The sequence below is a fragment of the Rhinopithecus bieti genome, unplaced genomic scaffold (genome assembly GCF_001698545.2).
Source record: "Rhinopithecus bieti isolate Rb0 unplaced genomic scaffold, ASM169854v2 scaffold_2572, whole genome shotgun sequence".
Classification (NCBI taxonomy): Eukaryota; Metazoa; Chordata; class Mammalia; order Primates; family Cercopithecidae; genus Rhinopithecus; species Rhinopithecus bieti.
The window spans coordinates 1,497,320-1,522,199 of record NW_016804595.1 but is presented as its reverse complement, the minus strand read 5'-3'; the positions used below and the strand labels follow the sequence as shown (position 1 = coordinate 1,522,199).

The 24,880-nt window shown below is 40.2% G+C and overlaps 1 protein-coding gene across 1 annotated transcript in view; it reads left to right on the top strand.

Moving 5' to 3' along the window:
• Window positions 1–24,880, top strand: part of SF3B1 (splicing factor 3b subunit 1) — a 51,950-nt gene that overhangs the window by 16,211 nt on the left and 10,859 nt on the right. The window contains 14 exon segments of the mRNA XM_017869308.1: window positions 3,090–3,194; window positions 3,682–3,796; window positions 5,631–5,710; window positions 7,275–7,445; window positions 15,543–15,780; window positions 17,499–17,711; window positions 17,974–18,095; window positions 20,948–21,145; window positions 21,244–21,342; window positions 22,614–22,793; window positions 23,345–23,431; window positions 23,558–23,828; window positions 24,262–24,407; window positions 24,503–24,788. Coding sequence (XP_017724797.1) covers window positions 3,090–3,194; window positions 3,682–3,796; window positions 5,631–5,710; window positions 7,275–7,445; window positions 15,543–15,780; window positions 17,499–17,711; window positions 17,974–18,095; window positions 20,948–21,145; window positions 21,244–21,342; window positions 22,614–22,793; window positions 23,345–23,431; window positions 23,558–23,828; window positions 24,262–24,407; window positions 24,503–24,788 — 2,311 coding nt within the window.

The window sequence follows — 24,880 nt, the reverse complement described above, 5'->3', positions numbered from 1 at the left end:
TCAATTGCTGCAACTGAACTTGAAGATGTAAGTTACAAATTATGTACAAGAGGCAGTTTTTTTTTTTTGGGAGAGCAAGAAATATGAATAACTTTTGTTCCAGCCATCTGGTTTAATCTGGAGAAACATTTTTGGGATCTTTTAGAGGATAAAACTACCGGAGGTATCCTCTCTAAGGTTCAGAAACTTCACTGGAAATGCTTTGTTCTGAGAATTTTTGGTAAAGACTAATTTGTTTATCCAGTGAAGCACCTGCCAGCCATTACCCTTATAAAGTAAACAGTAAAGTAAATCCCTGCCATTACTTATCAGCTCTATCTAGGGTAGCCTGTGTGAGAAGTGACTTAATTGTAAATAGCCATCTGTCCTTGCGATTTGATTACTGATTGTACTTGATACTGTTTTTCTCCTCTTGGTATCTTTTTTTTTTTTTTTTTTTTTAGATGGAGTCTCGCTTTGTCGCCCAGGCTGGAGTGCAGTGGCCAGATCTCAGCTCACTGCAAGCTCCGCCTCCCGGGTTTACGCCATTCTCCTGCCTCAGCCTCCCGAGTAGCTGGGACTACAGGCGCCCGCCACCTCGCCTGGCTAGTTTTTTGTAGTTTTTTAGTAGAGACGGGGTTTCACCGTGTTAGCCAGGATGGTCTCGATCTCCTGACCTCGTGATCCGCCCGTCTCGGCCTCCCAAAGTGCTGGGATTACAGGCTTGAGCCACCGCGCCCGGCCTCCTCTTGGTATCTTAATGTGAATGGATTTTCTTTTCTTTTCTTTTTTTTTTTTTTAGACAGTCTCGCCCTGTCGCCCAGGCTTGAGTACAGTGGCGTGATCTTTGCTCACTGCAGCCTCGGCCTCCTGGGTTCAAGTGATTCTCCTGCCTCAGCCTCCCAAGTAGGTGGGATTACAGGCGCCTGCCACTAAGCCTGGCTGATTTTTGTATTTTTAGTAGAGATGGAGTTTCTCCATGTTGGCCAGACTGGTCTTGAACTCATGACCTCGGGTGATCCACCTGCCTCGGCCTCCCAAAGTGCTGGGATTACAGGCTTGAGCCACTGCGCCCAGCCTGGAATTCTTCTTAGTACTGATATTGATGAGCTTTTCATATCTGTTTCAATTACTATGGAGGAGGAGTGCCTTTCATTTTGATATCTGTTCCCTCAAAGTATGTTTTAGGTATTCCAGGTAGCTTATATTTTATCAGACCATTCCAAACTCCAGATTTGGTGATTCAGTTACAGATAAACTTTATGTATATAGATTATCAAACTGTTTTTTTTTTTTTTTTTGGTCTCGCTCTGTCGCCCAGGCTGGAATGCAGTGGTGCGATCTCGGCTTACTGCATGCTCCGCCTCCTGGGTTCATTCCATTCTCCTGCCTCAGCATCTCGAGTAGCTGGGACTACAGACGCCCGCCACCACGTCCAGCTAATTTTTTGTATTTTTAGTAGAGACAGAGTTCCACTGTGTTAGCCAGGATGGTCTCGATCTCCTGACCTCGTGATCCGCCTGCCTTGGCCTCCCAGAGCGCTGTGATTACAGGCATGAGCCACTGCGCCTGGCCCAAACTGGTTATTTTTTATTGTTTTTAAATTTTTGGATAGGTGATGTATATTTCTTTCTTGCTTTTTTTTTTTTTTTTTTTTTTTTACTATAAGTTCTAGGGTATATGTGCACAACGTGCAGGTTTGTTACATATGTATACGTGTGCCATATTGGTGTGCTATACCCATTAACTCATCATTTACATGAGGTATATCTCCTAATGCTATCCCATCCCCCTACCCCACCCCACGACAGGCCTCAGTGTGTGATATTCCCCATCCTGTGTCTAAGTGTTCTTGTTGTTCAGTTCCTACCTATGAGTGAGAACATGTGGTGCCAAACTGGTTATTTTTAAGAAATTCAAGTCACATTTTACTTTATAGTTGGCTCTCTCTTTCCCTCTTTTTTTCTTGAGAGAAATTTAAAAGAAATTCAAGTCACATTTTACTTTATAGTTGGCTCTCTCTTCCTTTTTTTTTCTTGAGAGAAATTTAAAGTCCCAAAAGGTGAGATTTCTAGAAGCCAGTGGTAGCACTTTATTTGGGGGTCTCATACCCTAATGGTAAAAGAAAGTGATAGCTGTATGTTTCAGAAACTGAGGGGAAGTTGTCACTTTATTTTAAATAAAATAACTGAGGTGTTAAGATCTGGAGAATTATCCCGTGTTGCGTTATTTTTTATTTATTTTTATTACAGTAGAGATAAGATCTCACTATGTATGTGGTTTTGTTTTTTGGAGACAAAGTCTTGCTCTGTTGCCCAAGCTGAAGGCAGTGGCCAGATCATGCTCCATGCAACCTTTGCCTCCCAAGTTCAAGCAATTTTCCCACCTCAGCCTCCTGAGTAGCTGGGACTACATATACACACCACTACGCCTGGCTAATTTTTGTATTTTTTTGGTAGAGACAGAGTTTCACCATGTTGCCCAGGCTGGTCTTGAACTCCTGGGCTCAAGCAGTCCCCAGCCTCGGCCTCCTAAAGTGTTGGGATTACAGATGTGAGCCACCTTGCCCAGCTGGGTCTCTGTTGCCTAGGCTAGTCTCAAAACTCCTACACTCAAGCCATTCTCCCACCTTGACCTCCCAAACAGTTGTACTTTTTGTACTAGAAAAGTAACAGTATAACATTGTTCTGTTTAAACATACTACTAGGGGCAAATACATTTAAAATTAAATGTTTGTTTCTATGGTTGTTAAATTGTGTTAAAAAAAATGAGTTAAAAGTAGAAAGTTCTAAAATAAGCTGTAGTTATCAAATTGAAAAAACATTAAAATTAAATGCTCAGGTTTTTCTAGTCCATACCTACTTTATCTTAATTGACTTCTATAGAAGATATTCCTTGCTTAATCATTTTAAAATAAAGATAACTTTACTGAAATGAATTTAATAGGTTTTTGAAGTGAAAGAAGACCAATTTTGTTTGTAAGTTTTATGGAGGAGGGCTTAGACATCACACTGTCAGTAGATCTTTTGATTTCATGTTGAATCTTTGCATATTCTAATTTTTAAGTTCTGACATTTTGTTTATGGCTTTTTGGGGGGTTTTCATTGCAGGATGACGATGACTATTCATCATCTACGAGTTTGCTTGGTCAGAAGAAGCCAGGATATCATGCCCCTGTGGCATTGCTTAATGATATACCACAGTCAACAGAACAGGTGACCTTTTATTTTAAAAGCATAGTTTATTCAGCTAAAGAAAAGTGAATGTCTGAGTTCCCATAGAAACCCATAAATTTTAGGATGCTTTAAGGAGAATTATAAATCATAGTTTATTTTGTAAAGGTGTAATCTTCTTTTTTTTTTGACACAAGTTCTTGCTGTCTTGCTCAGGCTGATTCCAAACTCCTGGGCTCAAGCATTCCTCCTGTCTCAACCTCCCAAGTAGTTGAGATTATACACACAGGCCATCACGCCTGGCTGTAATCATGTAGTGAAGCATTGAACTATGGAAATGTGGATATATATATTACCTTGTTTCCATATGCCTTATTTTTTTATATTAACATTTATCTGTAAAGCAGTACAGAATATTAGTAGACATGTATTAAACATTTGTGCTTTACGGTGTTCTGATTTTTGTTTATGATATTCTGCTTTGTTATTTTAATAAAGTGAATATTAAGTGAGACATACCTCTTTTCAGTATGATCCATTTGCTGAGCACCGACCTCCGAAGATTGCAGACCGGGAAGATGAATACAAAAAGCATAGGCGGACCATGATAATTTCCCCAGAGCGTCTTGATCCTTTTGCAGATGGTAATTCTTTCCCACTTTTCTATAAGTATTCAGAAATTTATTTGTATTAAGTTGTCTTTAGCCCTTTGATTTTTTTTGGCATGCTTCTGAATTTGCTTTTCTTTTTAAAAATCCCCCCTACTATAGATTTGTATAGATTTGGTTGAAGTCACAGATGCCATATTCTTCATCTTTATAATACAAGTTTTCTTTCCAGGTAGAAGGACAAGAAAAAAATGAGCCAATGCCATAGAAACGCAAAGGGTTAAAGGTTTTACTTTTACTTTTGTTTTGGGTACGCTTTCTATACTTGGAACAAATGTGTTTTTCTGCTCAAAATACTTTCAAATTATTGAAAGTTTTCATTCCAAATCCTAGATGTTTAGGATTGTTACCCTTGAGAAACTGTTTCTCACACTAGAACTCCCCCCATAGTGCTCTAAATATAGCTTAGTAAAGGCACCTACTTTGCTCTAAGCATACTTAAAGTTAAAACAAAAGTATGTATACAAAGAGTTTGATATTTTTAATAGTTGGAGTCTGTTTTGCTAATTTTAGTGTGCAAGTCAGCACAAGGGGCATAGTGAGCCTGATGGAAGCTTTCCTCAGGTGAGTGAGTTTCACAATCAAAATTAGGTGCCTGTTTCTTAAAATTAGATTCTGCTGCAGGTTTGCATACTAGATTTTCAGCCTGCATGAATTAGTAGGGATATTCTTTTTTTACTTGCATAATTGTAATTGATTTAAACATGTATGCCAGAATTCACAGGCCCATACTAACTGTCCTTAATTTCTTTCCTACAGCAGTACTGCTATATGCCAGTCCTGTCTGCATTCTTAAGGGTGCAGTTCAACACATCCTCTCTAGATTATGGTGAAAAAGTATTCCAAAGGAAGTCTTATCAGAGCTAGTGTCAGAAAGAATGACACTACCAATTGGGCATGATCTTCAGCATAGGAAATGTCTTAGAATTTTATTATATTTTCCTAAATTGTGATGCTATACCACTTGTATAGCTAGTTACCACATTTCTAAAGCATAATGTGCCTCTGTGAATCTTGTTATATACTGTTTGGGCTTCTGTAAGATATTTTGAAGTTTGAAAAGCAAATACTGAAACTTTAACCAAGAGACTGACACATCTCTTTGTACACCATGTTACTTCTGTGTGCATCATAATAACTGGTAGAAGTAATATATTTCAAGTAATATGTTTCCAGTTTTAATTTATGCTTTCTAAGAAATAAAAATATGTTTTCTGGGTCAAAAAACTTAAAGCATGAAGCCCTTTTAGTAACGTGACATCAGAATAAGATTATAGGTATATTTTAAAATCAGATTTTCTAAACTACAATTGTTTTAGAACACTGTGTGAAGAACTTATCTAGTCATAGTTATTTGTAGTCAGGATTTTAACAACTTGCAACAGGTAATGTTTTGAATATAAATATCTTTCCAAAGTGTTACTAATGGTAAAGAGATAATTTTCTAGGCTTCTATTCTGCTGCTTGAAGTCAGAACTGCTGATGGAGACAAAGGCACGAAAGTGTACGTATTCCGGATTAGCAACCCAGGAACCCATCACTTCTGAAGACTCTAAACTGTGCTGTCATTTTGTTTTTATATGCATTAAAATATTTGTTTTAAACTGCTGTAGATGTTTGTGTTCAAACAGGTTAAATTGATCAGCAAACTCAATAAAAAGTAAGATGTATAATTATTAAAGTTTTCCATCAAAAAATAATTTAAATGATTATGGAATAACATAATATTTAGAGCAGGGCAGATAAATCAGTTGAACCTGATTATCTTTTATTTATTGTACTCTTTTCCTGTTGCTGTTCTTTTCTGCAGGAGGGAAGACCCCTGATCCTAAAATGAATGCTAGGACTTACATGGATGTAATGCGAGAACAACACTTGACTAAAGAAGAAGTATGTAAACCTGTCTCCTGTTTTAATGGTTATGAAAGAATGTAAATACAGTTGTGATTGAGAGACTGTTACATTTCTTTTTTGCTATTTGCTGCACAAATATTTTAATAGTATTAATAAAAATTAACTGAGAAAGAATCTTACCCCCAAATTATACCACCTTTCAAAATCATTTCTATATCCTTTTCTAGTCCTGGGCTCCTTGGCTGTATATGTATGTATGTGTCTTACAGGGGATTTTTTTTTTTTTGAGACAGAGTCTCACTCATCCAGGCTAGAGTGTAGTGGCGTGATCTCGTCTCACTGCAACCTGCGCTTCCCAGGTTCAAGTTATCCTCCCACTTCAGCCTCCTAAGGAGCTGGGAACACAAGTGTGCGTCACCACGCCTAGCTAATTTTTGTATTTTTAGTAGAGATGGGGTTTCACCATGTTGGCCAGGCTGGTCTCGAACTCCTGACCTCAGGTGATCTGCCTGCCTCGACCTCCCAAAGTGCTGGGATTACAGATGTGAGCCACTGTGGCTGGCCATTACAGGGGTTGTTTCCGTGCGGAGAAGGTTGATGGTGTGTATCTGAACCCAGTATGTTAGGGAAAAGTCAAAGAGTTCAGTGTGAGATTCTGTAAGTTTCAGTTTGGATGTAAGTGGAGAATTTTGAATAATTCCTTTTGGCCTACAGAGATTATGCCATTTTGTCTAGTAACCGCCTATTTTTTTGTTTTTTGAGTGGAGTCTTGCTTTGTTGCCCAGGCTGAAGTGCAGTGGTGCAATTTCAACTTACTGCAACCTCTGCCTTCCGGGTCCAAGCAATTCTCCTGCCACAGCCTCCCGAGTTCCTGGGATTGCAGGTGTGAGCCACCATGCCCAGCTAATTTTCGTATTTGTGTATTTTTTAGTAGAGATGGGGTTTCGTTATGTTGGCCAGGCTGGTCTCGAACTCCTGACCTCAGGCGACCTGCCCGCCTTAGCTTCCCAAAGTGCTGGGATTACAGGTGTGAGCCACTGTACCCAGCCTCCTCCGTTACTATTATGAATATATAATAGATTTTATATGTTGAATGAGTTAAATGGGATAGTAAAACCCCATTTTAACAGTATAGAGTGAATTAAATTTGCATCCATTACCACTAAATTATGTGTATTTACATAATTTGTCAGTATAAATTTACTATTTTTATCTTTTACCATTTTTCTATCTTGTTGCATAGTCTTAATTGCTATTTATATTAGTTTTGAAGAAAACCCTATTTTTCAGTGGAAGCATTATGGTTCTCCATTGTTGACTGAAGATTTTACTTCACCTACAATATATAAACTACAGTGTGCTATGTTACAAATTCTGAACTTGGTTATCTTTTGTTTAGAAAGACAGGCATTATGTAAAATGAAATAAAGACACACAGACTGTGGAACTAGCTAGCATAGAAGGGAGACCACCAGTACCATAGAAAGGAGAATGAGCAAAGTACAAAATGGGATGTTAAGTGGAAATGATTGTGCTAATGATAGAAAAATATATTGAAAGCATTTTAAAGGTAAACACTCACTGTTTTTTTTTTTTTCAGCGAGAAATTAGGCAACAGCTAGCAGAAAAAGCTAAAGCTGGAGAACTAAAAGTCGTCAATGGAGCAGCAGCGTCCCAGCCTCCATCAAAACGAAAACGGCGTTGGGATCAAACAGCTGATCAGACTCCTGGTGCCACTCCCAAAAAATTATCAAGTTGGGATCAGGCAGAGGTAATTTCTTTTTGTTTTTTGTTATTACTGTTTAAAATTTTTTTTCTGTTATGAACTGTATTAGTCTACTTGGGTTGCCATAAAAAGATACCACAGACTGGGTGCCTTAAACAACAGACATTGATTTTTTTTCGCAGTTCTTGGAGGCTTGAAATCCAAGATCAGAGTGCCAACAGGGTTGGTATTTGTTGAGGGCTCTCTTGCTGTATCCTCACATGGCCTTTCTCTATGCCAGCAAGCTCTGTTGTCCCTGGTCTTCCTATGAGGACATCAGTCTGTTGGATTAGGGCCCCACCCTCATGACCTCATTTGACCTTAATTTACCTCCTTAAAGACCCAATCTCCAAATACAGCCACACTAGGGGTTCAACATACAAATTTTGAGGGGCATGCAATTTAGCCCATGTCATAGAGTAAGGAAAGTTCTTTTTAGAATATTAAATACAGACCTGTAGGTATGTTACATTGTGGAGGTTGAGTGTGATATAGTGGTCTTCCTTATCTTCTAGATAGATAACTTAAGCCCCTCACTACAGGCTGCAAATAGTCAATGCTACTTCATTCCATTGGCCAGCCTACTCCCCTACTTTCTTTTTTGTTTTTTTAAACATTTGTTTTGGAGGTGGAGTGCATTGGCTCATGCTGTAATCTCAGCACTTTGGGGGCCCAGGTGGAAGGATTGGTTGAGCTCAAGGAGTTTGAGACCAGCTTGGGCAATAGAGGGAGACCCTGTCTTTACAAAAAAAAAAAAAAAAAAAAAATTAGCTGGGCATAGTGACACATGCCTGTAGTCCCAGCTACTAGGGTATGGGGAGTGGTGGGGGCTGAGACAGGAGGATCCCTTGATCCTAGGAGGTAGAGGTTGCATTGAGCTATGATCGTGCCATTGCATTCCAGCCTGGTGACAGAGTAAGACCCTGTCTCAAAAAAACAAAATGATGGAGTCTGTAAAATCATTCTTATAAATGTATTTCCTAGTTCTGTAGAAATGGTTATATTAGATGTTTTCTGTCATTTAATAATATACTTGCAGACTAAAAGATATAAGTGCTGCATAAAAGCAGCTAATTATGTTAAACTATCGTATGTGCCTTTATTGTGTTTGTCATTAGCCTGAATAGAAAGGCCTTTAAAATGGATTTTTTAGAAAGCACTTGAAAATATTTAATCATTGCTAGAAAAATAAAGTGGCTAGGTGTGGTGGCTCATGCCTGTAATCCCAGCATTTTGAGAGGCTGAGGCAGGCGGATCATGAGGTCAGGAGTTCAAGACCAGCCCTGGCTCTACTAAAAATACAAAAAAATTAGCCAGGCATGGTGGCATGCACCTGTAGTCCCAGCTACTTGGGAGGGTGAGGCAGGAGAATCGCTTGAACCCTGGAGGTGGAGGGTGTAGTGAGCCGAGATTAACGCTACTGTACTCCAGCTTGGGCAACAGAGTGAGACTTTGTCTTAAAATAAATAAATAATGAATTAAAGCCACTCTTTTTGCTTATGTACCATTTCCCTTCCCCTCTTGGAGACTCTCATGATGTACCATTAATTTTTTTCTCCATACTAGATTATCATCATCAGCAAACATGTTTTACCATGCTTTGTCTTAACAACAGCAACAAAAAACCTGCAGAAAACATCTCTTAACCCTCATTCACATCTTCATTCAGCGACAATCCTGTTTCTATATCTTTTTAGAACAAAGTGCTTTGTTCTTTGTTTTTTTCTTGAGGCAGGGTCTCATTCTGTTGCCAGGGTTGGAGTGCAGGGGCGCAATAATAGCTCACTGCAGCCTCCACCTCCTGGGCTCAAATGATCCTGCCACCTCAACCCCCCAAGTAGATGGGACTGTAGACACGTACCACCATGCCTGGCTAGTTTTTTATTTTTTGTAGAAACGGGTCTCACTGTGTTGTCCAGGCTGGTCTCAAACTCCTGGGCTTAAGCAGTCTGTCTGCCTCAGCCTTGCAAAGTGCTGGGATTACAGGCATGAGCCACAAGTGCTTTGAATGAGTTGTTTGTACTGGCTTTCTCTGCTTACATAGTTCTAGTCTTTTTTTTTTTACATTCAATTACCCCATTGTAGAAGAGGAATAATTTATTTCTATATGATTTTGGTAGTGTTCCCTAATCTTCAGATTCAAATTAACAAATGTTTGTTAATCTAAATAATTACATATTTATGGATTTATATATGTATATATTTTAATCTTTGTAATTCAGTTTTTAATGGTGAACTTTTACATGTTGGAAGCAGCGAAGGACTCAATGTCATAGTACCTTTTGATAGTATTTGATAGGCTTTTTCAGGTCAATTAATTTAGTTGCTTGCAAATACAAATCAAGCTTGCTCCACTTCCACAAGGACTCCAGCACAGTCTTTTTTTTTTTTGAGACGGAGTCTTGCTCTGTCGCCCAGGCTGGAGTGCAGTGGCGAGATCTCGGCTCACTGCAAGCTCCGCCCCCCGGGTTCACGCCATTCTCCTGTCTCAGCCTCCCGAGTAGCTGGGACCACAGGCGCTCGCCACCACGCCCGGCTAATTTTTTGTATTTTTAGTAGAGACAGGGTTTCACACTGTTAGCCAGGATGGTCTCGATCTCCTTACCTCGTGATCCGCTCGCCTTGGCCTCCCAAAGTGCTGGGATTACAGGCATGAGCCACCGCGCGCGGCCCCTCACCACAGTCTTTAGGATGGAGAAAAACCACTGGTTTTCCATGTGCTCCTATTTTGACCTTTTCACTTAGACTGCAGATCTTTTTTGTCAAATCCATCACAGCTGCATTACCATTATCCACCTTTGACGTTATCAAGATACACATGAAAATCATGATTAAATTGCCATCAAAATGTTATTCCCCATCTCGATGCAGATGTGATGCATTCCTCCAGCCTTGTTTTTCTGCAGAAAACCTGCAATTGGACTGTCACATCCCAATGCATGAAGCAGTTCCATCTTGGTATTTCCCAGGTTGACAAAAACAACAGATATTTCATGTTCAGGAAGAGGGACCGCTTCACTTACCGGGGCCCCCAGAATATTCTTGTAAAATGTTGTACGTTTTCCAAATCTGGCACTGCTGTGGCTACATGATTGAGTCGACCAAGGTTTCACACAGAACCTGCCACTTGATCCAAGGGCCATGATGTGGAAGAAGCTCTTACTGTTGGTATGGGAGCTTGGAGTCTGGAAAAAAAACCCTTTGAGTGTTCCCAACAGAAAGCTGGTCATGCCTGGAGTTCGGCCGAAGTAGTAGCTGTTGTTTTTACAGGACTTGCTCTCCTTTCTGGTTTCTCCCCAGTCTGGCATTCGTGGCTGCAGCCCTCAGCGCGCGCGCCATTTTGGAAAGCAACCCGCCACATCCAGACCCGCCGAGGACCGTCAGTTCTTGTCTTACGTAGTTTCTAGTCTTCTTACATAGTTCTAGTCTACTCCACCTAAAATCTCTTGTCAAGGTCACTTGACCCCTAATTGATAAATTTAAAAAGTGTATTTTCATTTCTCATATGACTTAGCATATCAAGAACATTTGACACTTCTTCATACCCTTTTCTCTCTTAGTCTCTGGGTTTTAGTCTTTCTTGCTTCTCCTCAAAATCTCACTGGTTACACTACTCCTTAGTCTTGTTTGCTGGATCCTCATTCTTACCTCCGAACTTTGGGGTGTTATAGTAGTGCTGAGTTTTTTGGATTCTTTTCCATCAGTGCTCGATCCCTAGGATCTCGTTCTTGTCTTTATATACCATTTGTATAAAATAGCTCCCAAACTTATAAATCTTTCCTTTGCTTCTGTTCCATAGACTTGCGTGTTTGTTCAGCCTGACATACTTATTTGGCTGTTCAATGGGCATTTCAAAAATCAGTATTTCTGAAAGAAAATTACTGATTTTCTTCGCATACGTCTCTTCTCAATCCTGCTCCCCTGGTCTTTCCCGTGTCTGTTCGGCTCAAGCAAAACATTTAGGACCGGGTGCAGTGGCTCATGCCTGTAATCCCAGCACTTTGGGAGGCCAAGGTGGGTGAATTATTTGAGGTCAGGAGTTCGAGACCAGCCTGGCCAACATGGTGTGTTTTTACTCTAGTAAAAATACAAAAGTTAGCCTGGTGTGTTGGCGAGCGCCTGTAATCCCAGCTGCTCTGGAGGCTGAGGCAGGAGAATCACTTGAACCTGGGAGGTGGAGGTTGCAGTGAGCAGAGATCGCGCCACTGCACTCCAGTCTTGGCAACAGAGCGAGACTGTGTCTCAAAAAAAAAAACAACAAAAACAAGAACAACAACAAAAAAACATTTAGGGAGTCATCCTATACTCCTTATTCTCTTATCCCATATCCTACCCATATACATTTTCTTGGCATCAGCTTTAAATATATTAAGGAGCTAGCCACTTTTCATGAGCTCTGCCTCTACCATCCTTGTCTAAATCACTATTAGCTCTAGCGTGGACTGCTATAGATTTAACTTATAAATCAAGATAAAACCTATCAGATCATGCAGTATTTCCCCAAACCCAGAATTGGGATATACAAAACCTAATACATAATTTCTAAACAATTTACTTTAAGGTGAGGACTTCTCATTTGCTTAGTGATATGTAGAAGGGATATGGTTCTGCTCAATATAAGTAACTACTGGCTTTAATTTTAATTTTTGAGACAGTCTTGCTCTGTTACCCTTGGGTAGCTGGACTGCATTGGTGCAACCTCATCTCATTGCAATCTCTGCCTCCCAGACTCAAGTGACTCTTGTGCCTCAGCCTCCCAAGTAGCTGGGATTACAGGCATGTGCCATCAGGCCCAGCTAATTTTTGTGTTTTTAGTAGAGACAGCGTTTCTCCATGTTGGCCAGGCTGGTGCTGAACCCCTGGCCTCAAGTGATCCCCCCACCTTGGCCTCCCAAAGTGCTGGGATTACAGTTATGAGCTACCGTGTCCAGCCAAGTAACTACTAACTTTAATTCTGTGGATGACATTCAGTACTAAGTTTGAGAAAGAGAAAGAAGTTTGTCCTGGTAATTGTTTAACTGTATGCACATAACTAGACACGAGCTGATATCTTTCTTTTTTTTTTCTTTTTTTTTTTTTTTTTGAGACAGAGTCTTGCTCTGTCACCCTGACTAGAGTGCAATGGCATGATTTCGGCCCCCGTGTACCCTCCACCTCCTGGGTTCAAGCGAGTCTCCTGCCTCAGCCTCCCAAGTAGCTGGGATTATAGGTGCCTGCCGCCACACCTGGCTAATTTTTAGGAGAGACGGGGTTTTGCCATGTTGGCCAGGCTGGTCTCAAACTCCCAACTTTAGGTGACCCACCCGCCTCAGCCTCTCAAAGTGCTGGGATTACAGGTGTGAGCCACTGCGCCTGGTGTGAGAGCTGATACGCTGATATCTTTCTTATAGAAACTACAGAGACTTGGCCAGGCGTGCTGGCTCATGCCTGTAATCCCAGCACTTTGGGAGGCCAAGTGGGCAGATCACCTGAGGTTGCGAGTTTGAGACCAGCCTGGCCAACATAGTCAAACCCCGTCTCTACTAAAAATACAAAAAATTAGCCAGGCGTGGTGGCAGGCACCTGTAATCCCAGCTACTCAGGAGGCTGAGGCAGGAAAATCGCTTGAACCCGGGAGGCAGAGGTTGCAGGGAGCTGAGACTGTGCCATTGCACTCTGACCTGGGTGACAGAGTGAGGCTCTGTCTCAAAATAAATAAATAAAAAATAAATAAATCAATAATTCAGAGACTCAGACTTTTTTTTTGTTCTGTTCATTTAATACAACTGTACTCTAGTCATAAATGTAGGAATTAGATAATAGAATTTATTTCCCACCTTTCCTTATAATTCAGCAGGAGGGACAGATGCCAGAATGGAGATTTTAAACGATTTGTGTGCTTTATTTACCTAATCCAGAATTTTTCAACCCTGAGTAACAGTAATATCAGTAATATCTTTTTTTTTTTTTTTTTTTTTTTTGAGACAGAGTCTCACTCTGTCACCCAGGCTGGAGTGCAGTGGCGCGATCTTGGCTCGTTGCAGCCTCCGCCTCCTGGGTTTAGGCAATTCTCGTGCTTCACCCTCCTGAGTAGCTGGAATTACAAGTGCGCACCACCACACCCAGCTATTTTTATTTTTTATTTTTAGTGGAAATGGGCTTTTGCCATGTTGGCCAGGCTGGTCTCAACTCCTGGCCTCAATTGATCTGCCTGCCTGGCCTCCCAAAGTGCTAGGATTACAGGCTTGAACCACCATGCCTGGCCCTGAGTAGTATCTTTTTAAAGGAAAAACTATTGAGTCTTAAACTTGTTTAATGGTACTATGCAAATTTGCAAACATAAAGGTAGATAAAGTCCTTGTGTCTATAAGAGCTCCCAACTTTCCCAATTTTTTTTTTGTTCTTTTTGAGACGGGATCTCACTCTATTGCCCCCGCTGGAGTGCAGTGGCATGATCTCGGCTCACTGCAAACTCCGCCTCCTGGGTTCACGCAGTTCTCCTGCCTCAGCCTCCCAAGTAGCTGGAACTACAGGCGCCCTCCACAATGCCTGGCTAATTTTTCTGTATTTTTAGTAGAGACGGGTTTCACCGTTTTAGCCAGGATGGTCTTGATCTCCTGACCTTGTGAGCTGCCCGCCTCGGCCTCCCAAAGTGCTGGGATTACGGGCGTGAGCCACCGTACCAGCCAAGAGCTCCCAACTTTAAAACAAATATATAAAGTACATTACACATCCTATGGAATACTTATGAGGCAGTATATAAGTACAAATTTTGTTTTCTTTACACTCAACTCTATGCTACTTTGATATGACACTGTCTTTATTGGTGGAGATTCTTTTGCTGTCCCATGCAGTCAGTTGTCCAGCTGTTACTCTGTGAACTACTGTGGAACCTTTGATGTTACTTAAACCCACCTCTCAGCCTGGGCAGCATAGTAAGATGCTTATCTCTCCAAGGAAAAAGAAATTAACCGGGTGGGGTGGTGTGCTCCTGTATGTAGTCTCAGCTACTCAGGAGACTGACATGGGAGGATCGCTTGAGCCTGGTAGGTGGAGACTGCAGTGAGCCGTGATTGTGCCACTGCACTCAACCTGGGCGGCAGAGTGAGACCCTCTGTCAAAAAGCAAATGAAAATCCACGTCTCATCTTTTTTCATTAATCTTACCAGCCTCAGCTAGGGTAATATTATTTGGTACACATGTAACTGTAAATACAAACTGATCTCAAGATTACCCAGGAGGTGGAGCTTGCAGTGAGCCAATATTGTGCCACGGCACTCCAGCCTGGGTGACAGAGGAAGACTCCGTCTCAAAAAAAAAAAAAAATTTACGTAGGTGATCTGAAGCATGCTTATATTAATTAAATACACACAATTGAACAAAGTATCAGCAGGACTATTTTCTTAGAACGCATGAATTCCTTCTCCCCTAAATATGTGTCTCTAAGCCCCACTTTGAGAAGTACTAATGTAATTAGAGCTGAAAGCCTTCGATTACAGATCTAGACAGAGAAACTTTATTGATTTCCCCCAAAGTCACAGAGCTGTTAATAGCATATCAAAGATTCATACCCAGAATATTTTTTTTTATTTTTTTATTTTTATTTTTTTTGAGACGGAGTCTGGCTCTGTCACCCAGGCTAGAGTACAGTGGCCGGATCTCAGCTCACTGCAAGCTCCTCCTCTCGGGTTCACGCCATTCTCCTGCCTCAGCCTCCGGAGTAGCTGGGACTACAGGCGCCCGCCACCTCGCCCGGTATTTTTTAGTAGAGACGGGGTTTCACCGTGTTAGCCAGGATGGTCTCGATCTCCTGACCTCGTGATCCGCCCGTCTCGGCCCCCCAAAGTGCTGGGATTACAGGCTTGAGCCACTGCGCCCGGCCATATTTTGTTTTTTTAAACTGGAACTTTTGTCAGTGCTTCAGATTGAAACTTTACATTGTTTTTAATCATAAACATTTGCTAGAAAGTAGGTATCTTTTCCTTTAGGTAGAGGTAGTGTCCTCTAAGTTAATTATAGTGCATAGAACTAAAATATTTTTCATTTCAAGTTTTTTATTTTATGGAAATTTTCTAACTATTTCTATGTGGGTGTGTGAAATAAATTTTTTTTTGCCTTTTTAAGACCCCTGGGCATACTCCTTCCTTAAGATGGGATGAGACACCAGGTCGTGCAAAGGGAAGTGAGACTCCTGGAGCAACCCCAGGCTCAAAAATATGGGATCCTACACCTAGCCACACACCGGCGGGAGCTGCTACTCCTGGACGAGGCGATACACCAGGCCACGCGACACCAGGCCATGGAGGCGCAACTTCCAGTGCTCGTAAAAACAGATGGGATGAAACCCCCAAAACAGAGAGAGGTACTTCTAGTGGAGTATGGGTGTGTGGGTGAAATGTTGAGTGGTATGTTTACAGACTGAAATGTGTTCTATTTATTCCTGGGTGGACGCATATAAGGGGACAGATTAAGAACAGAACAGATCATATGCTTGATTTTTTTCACTTCTTGAAGAGGTTTAAGATTTAAGAACCTTAGGCTAGAGTAAAGTTAGTAGGCCGTAACCTTTGATTTTATTTGTTTCTTTAGAGACAGGGTCTTGCTCACTGTAGCCTTGACATCCTAGGCTCAAGCAATCTTCCCATCTCAGCCTTCTGAGTAGCTGAGACTTATAGGGGCATGCCACCATGCCTGGCTGATTTTTTTTTTTTTTTTTTTTTTTTTTTTTTTTTTTTTTTTGAGACAGAGTTTTGCTCTTACTGTGCAGGCTGGAATGCAATGGCGCAATCTCAGCTCACTGCAGCCTCAGAGACGGGGTTTCTCCATGCTGGTCAGGCGGGTCTTGAACTCTGGACCTCAGATGATCCGCCCCCCTCGGCCTACCGAAGTGCTGGGATTATAGGCGTGAGCCACCGCGCCCGGTCCCCGGCTAAGTTTTAAATTTTTTGTAGAGAGACAATGTTTTGCTTTATTGCCCAGCCTAGTCTTGAACTCCTGGCTTCAGGTGCTCTCCTGCCAAAGTGTTGGGATTACAGGCATGAACCACTGTGCCTGGCTTACCCTTTGTTTTTTTTTTTTTTTGAGACGGAGTCTCCCTGTGTCGCCCAGGCTGGAGTGCAGTGGTGCGATCTCGGCTCACTGCAAGCTCCGCCTCCCGGGTTCCTGCCATTCTCCCGCCTCAGCCTCCCAGTAGCTGGGACTACTGGCGCCCGCCACTGCGCCCGGCTAGTTTTTTGTATTTTAGTAGAGACGGGGTTTCACCGTGTTAGCCAGGAGGGTCTCGATCTCCTGACCTCGTGATCCACCCGCCTCGGCCTCCCAAAGTGCTGGGATTACAGGCTTGAGCCACCCCGCCCAGCCACCCTTTGTTTTTTATTATGGAAAAATGTACCTAACATCAAATTTACTTTTTTGTTGCTGTTGTTGAGACAGAGTCTCACTCTGTCACCCAAGCTAGAGTGCAGTGGTGCGCTCTTGCCTCACTGCAACGTCTGCCTTCCGGGTTCAAGTGATTCTTTTTTTTTTTTTTTTTGAGATGGAGTCTCGCTCTGTCGCCCAGGCTGGAGTGCAGTGGCGTGATCTCTGCTCACTGCAACTTCCGCCTCCCGAGTTCATGCCATTCTCCTGCCTCAGCCTCCCAAATAGCTGGGACTACAGGTGCCCGCCACCACGCCTGGCTAATTTTTTTGTATTTTTAGTAGAGACGGGGTTTCACCGTGTTATCCAGGATGGTCTCGATCTCCTGACCTCGTGATCCACCCGCCTTGGCCTCCCAAAGTGCTGGGGTTACAGGTGTGAGCCACTGTGCCCGGCCAGGTTTGAGAGATTCTTTTGCCTCAGCCTCCTGAGTAGCTGGGATTACAGGCACCCACCACCACACCTGGCTAACTTTTGTATTTTTCGTAGAGACAGAGTTTCACCATGTTGGTCAGGCTGGTCTCAAACAACTTTAAATGGGTCACCATTTTAGGAATATTCTGTTTTAGAACTTGATAGTTTTGAGTATAACTGTTTGAGAATAAAGAATATTATTTTAACAGTAATTAAAATTGTGGTTTTACTCACTCTTTCTTTTTAAAGATACTCCTGGGCATGGAAGTGGATGGGCTGAGACTCCTAGAACAGATCGAGGTGGAGATTCTATTGGTGAAACACCGACTCCTGGAGCCAGTAAAAGAAAATCACGGTGGGATGAAACACCAGCTAGTCAGATGGGTGGAAGCACTCCAGTTCTGACCCCTGGAAAAACACCAATTGGCACACCAGCCATGAACATGGCTACCCCTACTCCAGGTAGAACTCTCTCTCTCATTGGAAATAATTGGTTTTTTCTCCATAAATTATTTAATTTTTTTTCTTTGTGGTATTCTGTGTGCTGTTAATCTCAACTTCTAGCAAGAATAAAGAGATATAAAAATTTAAGTCTTGGTTTGCATTTATAATGTAAAAGCAAAATAAATAATAGGGTTGATCTTAATTCTCTTTTATCTCAAAGATATATGTAATAATACAGTCTTGCACTATAGAGTATATAAAACTTTGCTTTTCTTGGTAGGTCACATAATGAGTATGACTCCTGAACAGCTTCAGGCTTGGCGATGGGAAAGAGAAATTGATGAGAGAAATCGCCCACTTTCTGATGAGGAATTAGATGCTATGTTCCCAGAAGGATATAAGGTAGTACATCAAATATGAATGAGATGGTATTTAGGATATGCATTTATTTTAAATAGTGAAAAAAATTGATCAAGCTTGCATTGGCTTTGCCCAAATTTACTATTGTCATTCCATTCTCTTAGCTATTTCCAGGTATATTTCAGTTCCAAATAGAGATGAAAAGAAATGAGCAACATGATTCTATTACTATTTGAAAGACATCTCAAGGACTTGTATACAGGTCTATCGGTTATACTTTGAGAACTGCTGGTGCTTCAGTTTTCTAGCAGTCCCAGGAATAAGCTTATTTAAAGATTGTGGTTATTTTACTTGGTGCTTCACCAAGATTTCGTGTACTTAAGTTTATGGATTGTCAGTGGACACAAAGAATATTCCTTTTTTTTTTTTTTTTTTTAAGATGGAGTCTCACTCTTTGTCACTGTGTTGGAGTGCAGTGGCGTGATTTCGGCTCATTGCAACCTCTGCCTTCCAGGTTCAAGCGATTCTCTTGCCTCAGTCTCCCGAGTAGCTGGGATTATAGGCGCCCACCACCATGCCTGACTGATTTTTGTATTTCTAATAGAGACACGGTTTCGCCATGTTGGCCAGGCTGGTCTTGAACTCCTGACCTCAAGTGATCCGTCCTTTTCATCCTTCCAAAGTGCTGGGATTACAGGCGTGAGTTACCGTGCCCAGCCTTCTTTTTACCATATCAACCTAAAATTTATTTTGAACTATAAAATTTTCTAGGTGCCTCGTACTCAGGGAGTATTTGTCAGTCTGAAGATAGCCTGTGGTCATATAGCTGACATCATAACCAAGGGGTACCAGATAACTTTGTAAGTCATCTGATGGCCTTTATAGAGCTTTTTCTGTTAATGACTATCGATTTTTAACAGTTCATGCATATGTTTTTTGTTTTATTTTGTTTTGTTTTAGAGACAGGGTCTCACTGTGTTGCCCAGACTGGAGAGCAGTGGCGCCGACATAGCTTGCTGCAGCCTTGAACTCCTGGGCTCAAGTGATCCTCCTGCCTCAGCCTCCTGAGTAGCGGGGGCTACAGGCATGCACCACCATACCTGGCTAATTTTTTTTATTTTTTGTAGATAATGGAGTCTCACTGTGTTGCCAGGCTGGTCTCAAACTCCTAGGCTCAAAGTATCCTCCCACATTGACCTCCCAAACTGCTGGGATTGTAGGCATGAGCCACTGTGTCCAGCCTTGTTTTGTTTTTGATCCCTGTTATTTATGTTTGAGTATTTGTTTCAAGTTTGCATGAAGTTTTGCCTTAAAGCTTTTTGTAGCTTCCACACAATGCTGTGGGTATAGATACAACTTACTGTTGACTGCCTGAGTGTCTTTCTCAGTCGTAGTCATTGATTTCCTTAGAGTCACTAGGAGGAAAAGTCTCCCTCAGTGAATCCTACTAATAAGCAACATCCTTACTAGTGAATGTAAAAATATAGTAGACCTTTAAATCCTTAATGGCAAGTGATGCCTGTGGACTTGACATTGATTTCCCTAGGTCTCACGTCTATAGAGTATCCACTTTATCCAAAATGCTTAGTGGTCTGTGCTGGTGCAGACATTAACTAGCAACAAAAAATATCTGTACGGAGTACAGATAGCATCAATGTAAATTTAACATAATTTAATCTTTAATGTCTATTAGACAACAATTTTAGGCTCACTGGAGAAGACGTGTATAGGTTTATCAACCTCCCCAGGAAGCTGTATTTTTTTTCTTTTACTATATGTTAAATTATATAAAATAGAGATGGGGTCTTACCATGTTGCCCAGGCTGGTCTCAAACTCCTGGGCTTAAGCGTTCCTCCCATCTCAGCCTCCCAAAGTGCTGGGATTACAGGCGTGAGACACCACACCTGGCCTGCCCAGAAGTTGTGTTTGTTTTGTTTTGTTTTGTTTTTTTGGAAGTCTGTTACCAGCTTTAAAAAAAAAAAAATCTTTGTGATTTTCAGCCTGCATTTTTTGAAATTTTGCTTGTTTTGCAAAAGGTTTGATCAGGTGGTGTGTATTTTACAGGGCTTTGGCAGACATTTTGGTTTTAGTTTTTATGCATTTAACTAATTTTTTGTAGAGTTTTACACTTAAAAGATTTTATAGTGCAGGAATTTATGTGATATTTTAATACTAAAATAAAACTTTTATGTGTTATGCCCCATATAAGCTTATTTCCATTTTATATAAATACTTATGAAATGTTATTTGCTCAACTAGAGCAATTTTTTGGAATTGCTGACTCAGATTTTATAATTTTCAAATTTTAATAATTTGACATTTTGACCCACAACATGTTTGAACGTGATCAGTGTTTTCTAAGCTCTTCTCTTGTATTTCNTTGGTTTTAGTTTTTATGCATTTAACTAATTTTTTGTAGAGTTTTACACTTAAAAGATTTTATAGTGCAGGAATTTATGTGATATTTTAATACTAAAATAAAACTTTTTATGTGTTATGCCCCATATAAGCTTATTTCCATTTTATATAAATACTTATGAAATGTTATTTGCTCAACTAGAGCAATTTTTTGGAATTGCTGACTCAGATTTTATAATTTTCAAATTTTTAATAATTTGACATTTTGACCCACAACATGTTTGAACGTGATCAGTGTTTTCTAAGCTCTTCTCTTGTATTTCCTCAGTTCCCTACACCACTGATATAATCAGTTAGCAGATGAGAAGCAGATATTTTAAGTTTCTAATTAAGATAGAAAAGCAAGATAGATGTTGTCTCCAAGCAAATAAAAACCTTATTAGCTAATAAACTAAAATATTTTAAGTGCAAATATTGTTCCTTATGCTGTTTTTTAAGTTAAGAAAATCCTGAACTGTCTTATAACTTTTATTAGGTACTTCCTCCTCCAGCTGGTTATGTTCCTATTCGAACTCCAGCTCGAAAACTGACAGCTACTCCAACACCTTTGGGTGGTATGACTGGTTTCCACATGCAAACTGAAGATCGAACTATGAAAAGTGTTAATGATCAGCCATCTGGAAATCTTCCATTTTTAAAACCTGATGATATTCAGTACTTTGATAAACTATTGGTAAGTGATACTAGCAGAAATAAACTATTACATTTTGTTCCAGAATTATAAATCATAACATTTCAACTTCCCTTAACATTTTTTTCTTTTTACTGTAGGTTGATGTTGACGAATCAACACTTAGTCCAGAAGAGCAAAAGAGAGAAAATAATGAAGTTGCTTTTAAAATTAAGAATGGAACACCACCAATGAGAAAGGTAAGTCTCAGTTTGTTAAATTGTCATGTTTGTTGCTTATTTATTTAATTTAAAAAAAATTTTGTAGTTTTTGTAGAGATAGGGTTTTGCCATGTTGCCCAGGCTGGTCTCAAGTGATCCTGCTGCCTTGGCCTACCTCCTAGAGTGCTGGGATTACAGGTGTGAGGTACTGCACCTGGCCAAGTTTATATTTTAAAATGTTTTAATTTTTTCACCAGGAAATGTAGGCCACAAAATAGTACTGAACTATTGGTATAACCCGCTGGAGTGTGGTCTTTCCTTTACTCTTCCAAGTGGCCCAAATTGGTAAAGGTTATTTAGAAAGCTTTCCCCACAAAAAAATTAACTTTTGGTAGTGTTATATTTTTGTGTTTAGGAATTTATAATTACTCTCTTCATCTTTATCAAGGACATAGCATGAGGGAAAAAAATTTATGTAGTGTGAAGGATTTAACTTTTTTGCTTGTTTTTATTATTAATATTATATATATATATATGTTTGAGACAGGGTCTTGCTGTCTTACCCAGGCTGGAGTGCAGTGGTGCAGTCTTGGCTCACTGCAACCTCTGCCTCTTGGGTTCAAGCACTTCTCCTGCCTCAGCCTCCCACGTAGCTGGGATTACAGGCATGCACGCCCACGCCCTGCTAATTTCTGTATTTTTAGTAGAGACAGGGTTTCACCATGTTGGCCAGGCTGGTCTTGAACTCCTGACCTCAAATGATTAACCTGCCTCAGCCTCCCAAAGTGCTGGGATTACAGGCGTGAGCCACCATGCCCAGCCGTTTGTTTTTATTATTTAAATACTCCAGGGCTCAAGAGATCCTCCCGCCTCAGTCTCCCAAAGTGTTGGGATTACAGGTGTGAGCCACCATGCCCAGCTGGAGTTAGCACAAAATTNCGTTTCTCAAGGCCTTTAAAATATGCTTAAAGCTTGAAGATAATTAGTGAAATTAGTGAGGGATTATATTAACACTATATGTGCCTTGGAAATGAAAGATACTTTAGGGGAAGTGAAGGCTAATTTGGTACATACCTCTGTGGTTCTTTTGTTCTATTAAATTACTCTTTTGAATTAACATAAAATTTCTATCATAGTAGTTGAAATTCCAGAGTAATTTGGATGGAAATGAACTCATGCTGTCTGTGTAAAATGTGTATAAAAGTAAACACCAACATATTAAATTATGGAAACTCTTCTTTGAGTAATTTGCTCATTCAAGATGCTTGATTATAAAGAAACCACACCTATTACTCTGCTCTTTTTCCCAGGCTGCATTGCGTCAGATTACTGATAAAGCTCGTGAATTTGGAGCTGGTCCTTTGTTTAATCAGATTCTTCCTCTACTGATGTCTCCTACACTTGAGGATCAAGAGCGTCATTTACTTGTGAAAGTTATTGATAGGATACTATACAAACTTGATGACTTAGTTCGTCCATATGTGCATAAGGTTTGTTCTTAATAGTGTTTCTGATAGTTTTAATATTTTAACTTTTTCAGTTAATCAATGTTAAATTTACATATCCCTCTAGACCTTTTTCTTTGCACAAGTACACATCATACATGTACAAATACAGTTTTATACAGATGTACAGATACTAGTTTTTGTCATCTTTGCCATAAGGTTCATATTATTTAATTTTTTCATTTGCTTTTATTGAGATTAGATTAGAATGAGAACATATGTGATTCTGTACTGTGCCAGTTAGTATTAAGAACCAGTGTTTTCACCAATGTAATTATGGTGCAGTATGTTCATAGGGCATGTAAGTTATTTCTTTAAAAAATATTGAATATTAGTGTGTCACTAATAGCTCTCTTAAATTTTCATCTCTATCTGGAGTTTGAACTTGTGTAATTAAAATTCTTAAACAATTTGTCCCTTGATTAACAAAAGACCTGATAATTCTAAATTTCTTGTATATGTTTAATTCTCTGCATGAGTATTTCATCAGTAATTGATGTGAAAGTGTAGCTTCTTCTCTTTTTTCTCTTTTTCAGATCCTTGTGGTCATTGAACCACTATTGATTGATGAAGATTACTATGCTAGAGTGGAAGGCCGAGAGATCATTTCTAATTTGGCAAAGGTATTTACATTTAATTTCTAGAGAAGAAAATTTGTATCTGTTTATGGAATTATTTGATTATGGAAGGAAATGGTTGAAGATTAATATTACCAACTCATGACTGTCCTTTCTTTGTTTACTTTTTAGGCTGCTGGTCTGGCTACTATGATCTCTACCATGAGACCTGATATAGATAACATGGATGAGTATGTCCGTAACACAACAGCTAGAGCTTTTGCTGTTGTAGCCTCTGCCCTGGGCATTCCTTCTTTATTGCCCTTCTTAAAAGCTGTGTGCAAAAGCAAGAAGTCCTGGCAAGCGAGACACACTGGTATTAAGATTGTACAACAGATAGCTATTCTTATGGGCTGTGCCATCTTGCCACATCTTAGAAGTTTAGTTGAAATCATTGAACATGGTAAGTTGTAATGTAACTTTGTCTTTTTTTTTTTTTTTTTTTTTTTTTCTCTAAGAGACAGGGTCTTACTATGTTGCCCAGACTGGACTCAAACTTTTGGACTGAAGTGATCCTCCTGCTCAGCCTTCTGAGTGGTTGGGACTAGAGGTACACACACAGCCTGTCTACTTTTAATAGGACAACTGTCCTAAAATTTGGGCTACTGATTTGGGGAGATAAATGGAAAGGCATAACTGTACAAACTATAGATTTTATGATGGGTTTGTAATATTATCTGCTAACAGGCTATGGTTCATATTTTGCTTTTACCTAATTTTAATGTGAACGTATTCTGCAGTTTGGCTAAATAGTTGATACATTGCGAGGATCTGGACGATATTGTGTAACTTAGGTAATGTTGGGGCATAGTTAAAACCTGTGTTTGGTTTTGTAGGTCTTGTGGATGAGCAGCAGAAAGTTCGGACTATCAGTGCTTTGGCCATTGCTGCCTTGGCTGAAGCAGCAACTCCTTATGGTATCGAATCTTTTGATTCCGTGTTAAAGCCTTTATGGAAGGGTATCCGCCAACACAGAGGAAAGGTAAATCCACCACTTACCTTTTGATTTATCTTCATTAAAGTTAAGGTGACATAAATCTAAATTACTAAAGTACATATATTTTTATTTAAAAATAGGGTTTGGCTGCTTTCTTGAAGGCTATTGGGTATCTTATTCCTCTTATGGATGCAGAATATGCCAACTACTATACTAGAGAAGTGATGTTAATCCTTATTCGAGAATTCCAATCTCCTGATGAGGAAATGAAGAAGATTGTGCTGAAGGTAATTATTCCAGATTTATTAATGTAAACTGGATTTGTTTCATGGTTCTAAGAGAATTTTAAAGTGTTTTTTATTTTTATTTATTTATTTATTTATTTTTTGAGACGGAGTCTTGCTCTGCCGCCCAGGCTGGAGTGCAGTGGCCGGCTCTCAGCTCACTGCAAGCTCCGCCTCCCGGGTTCACGCCATTCTCCTGTCTCAGCCTCCCGAGTAGCTGGGACTACAGGCGCC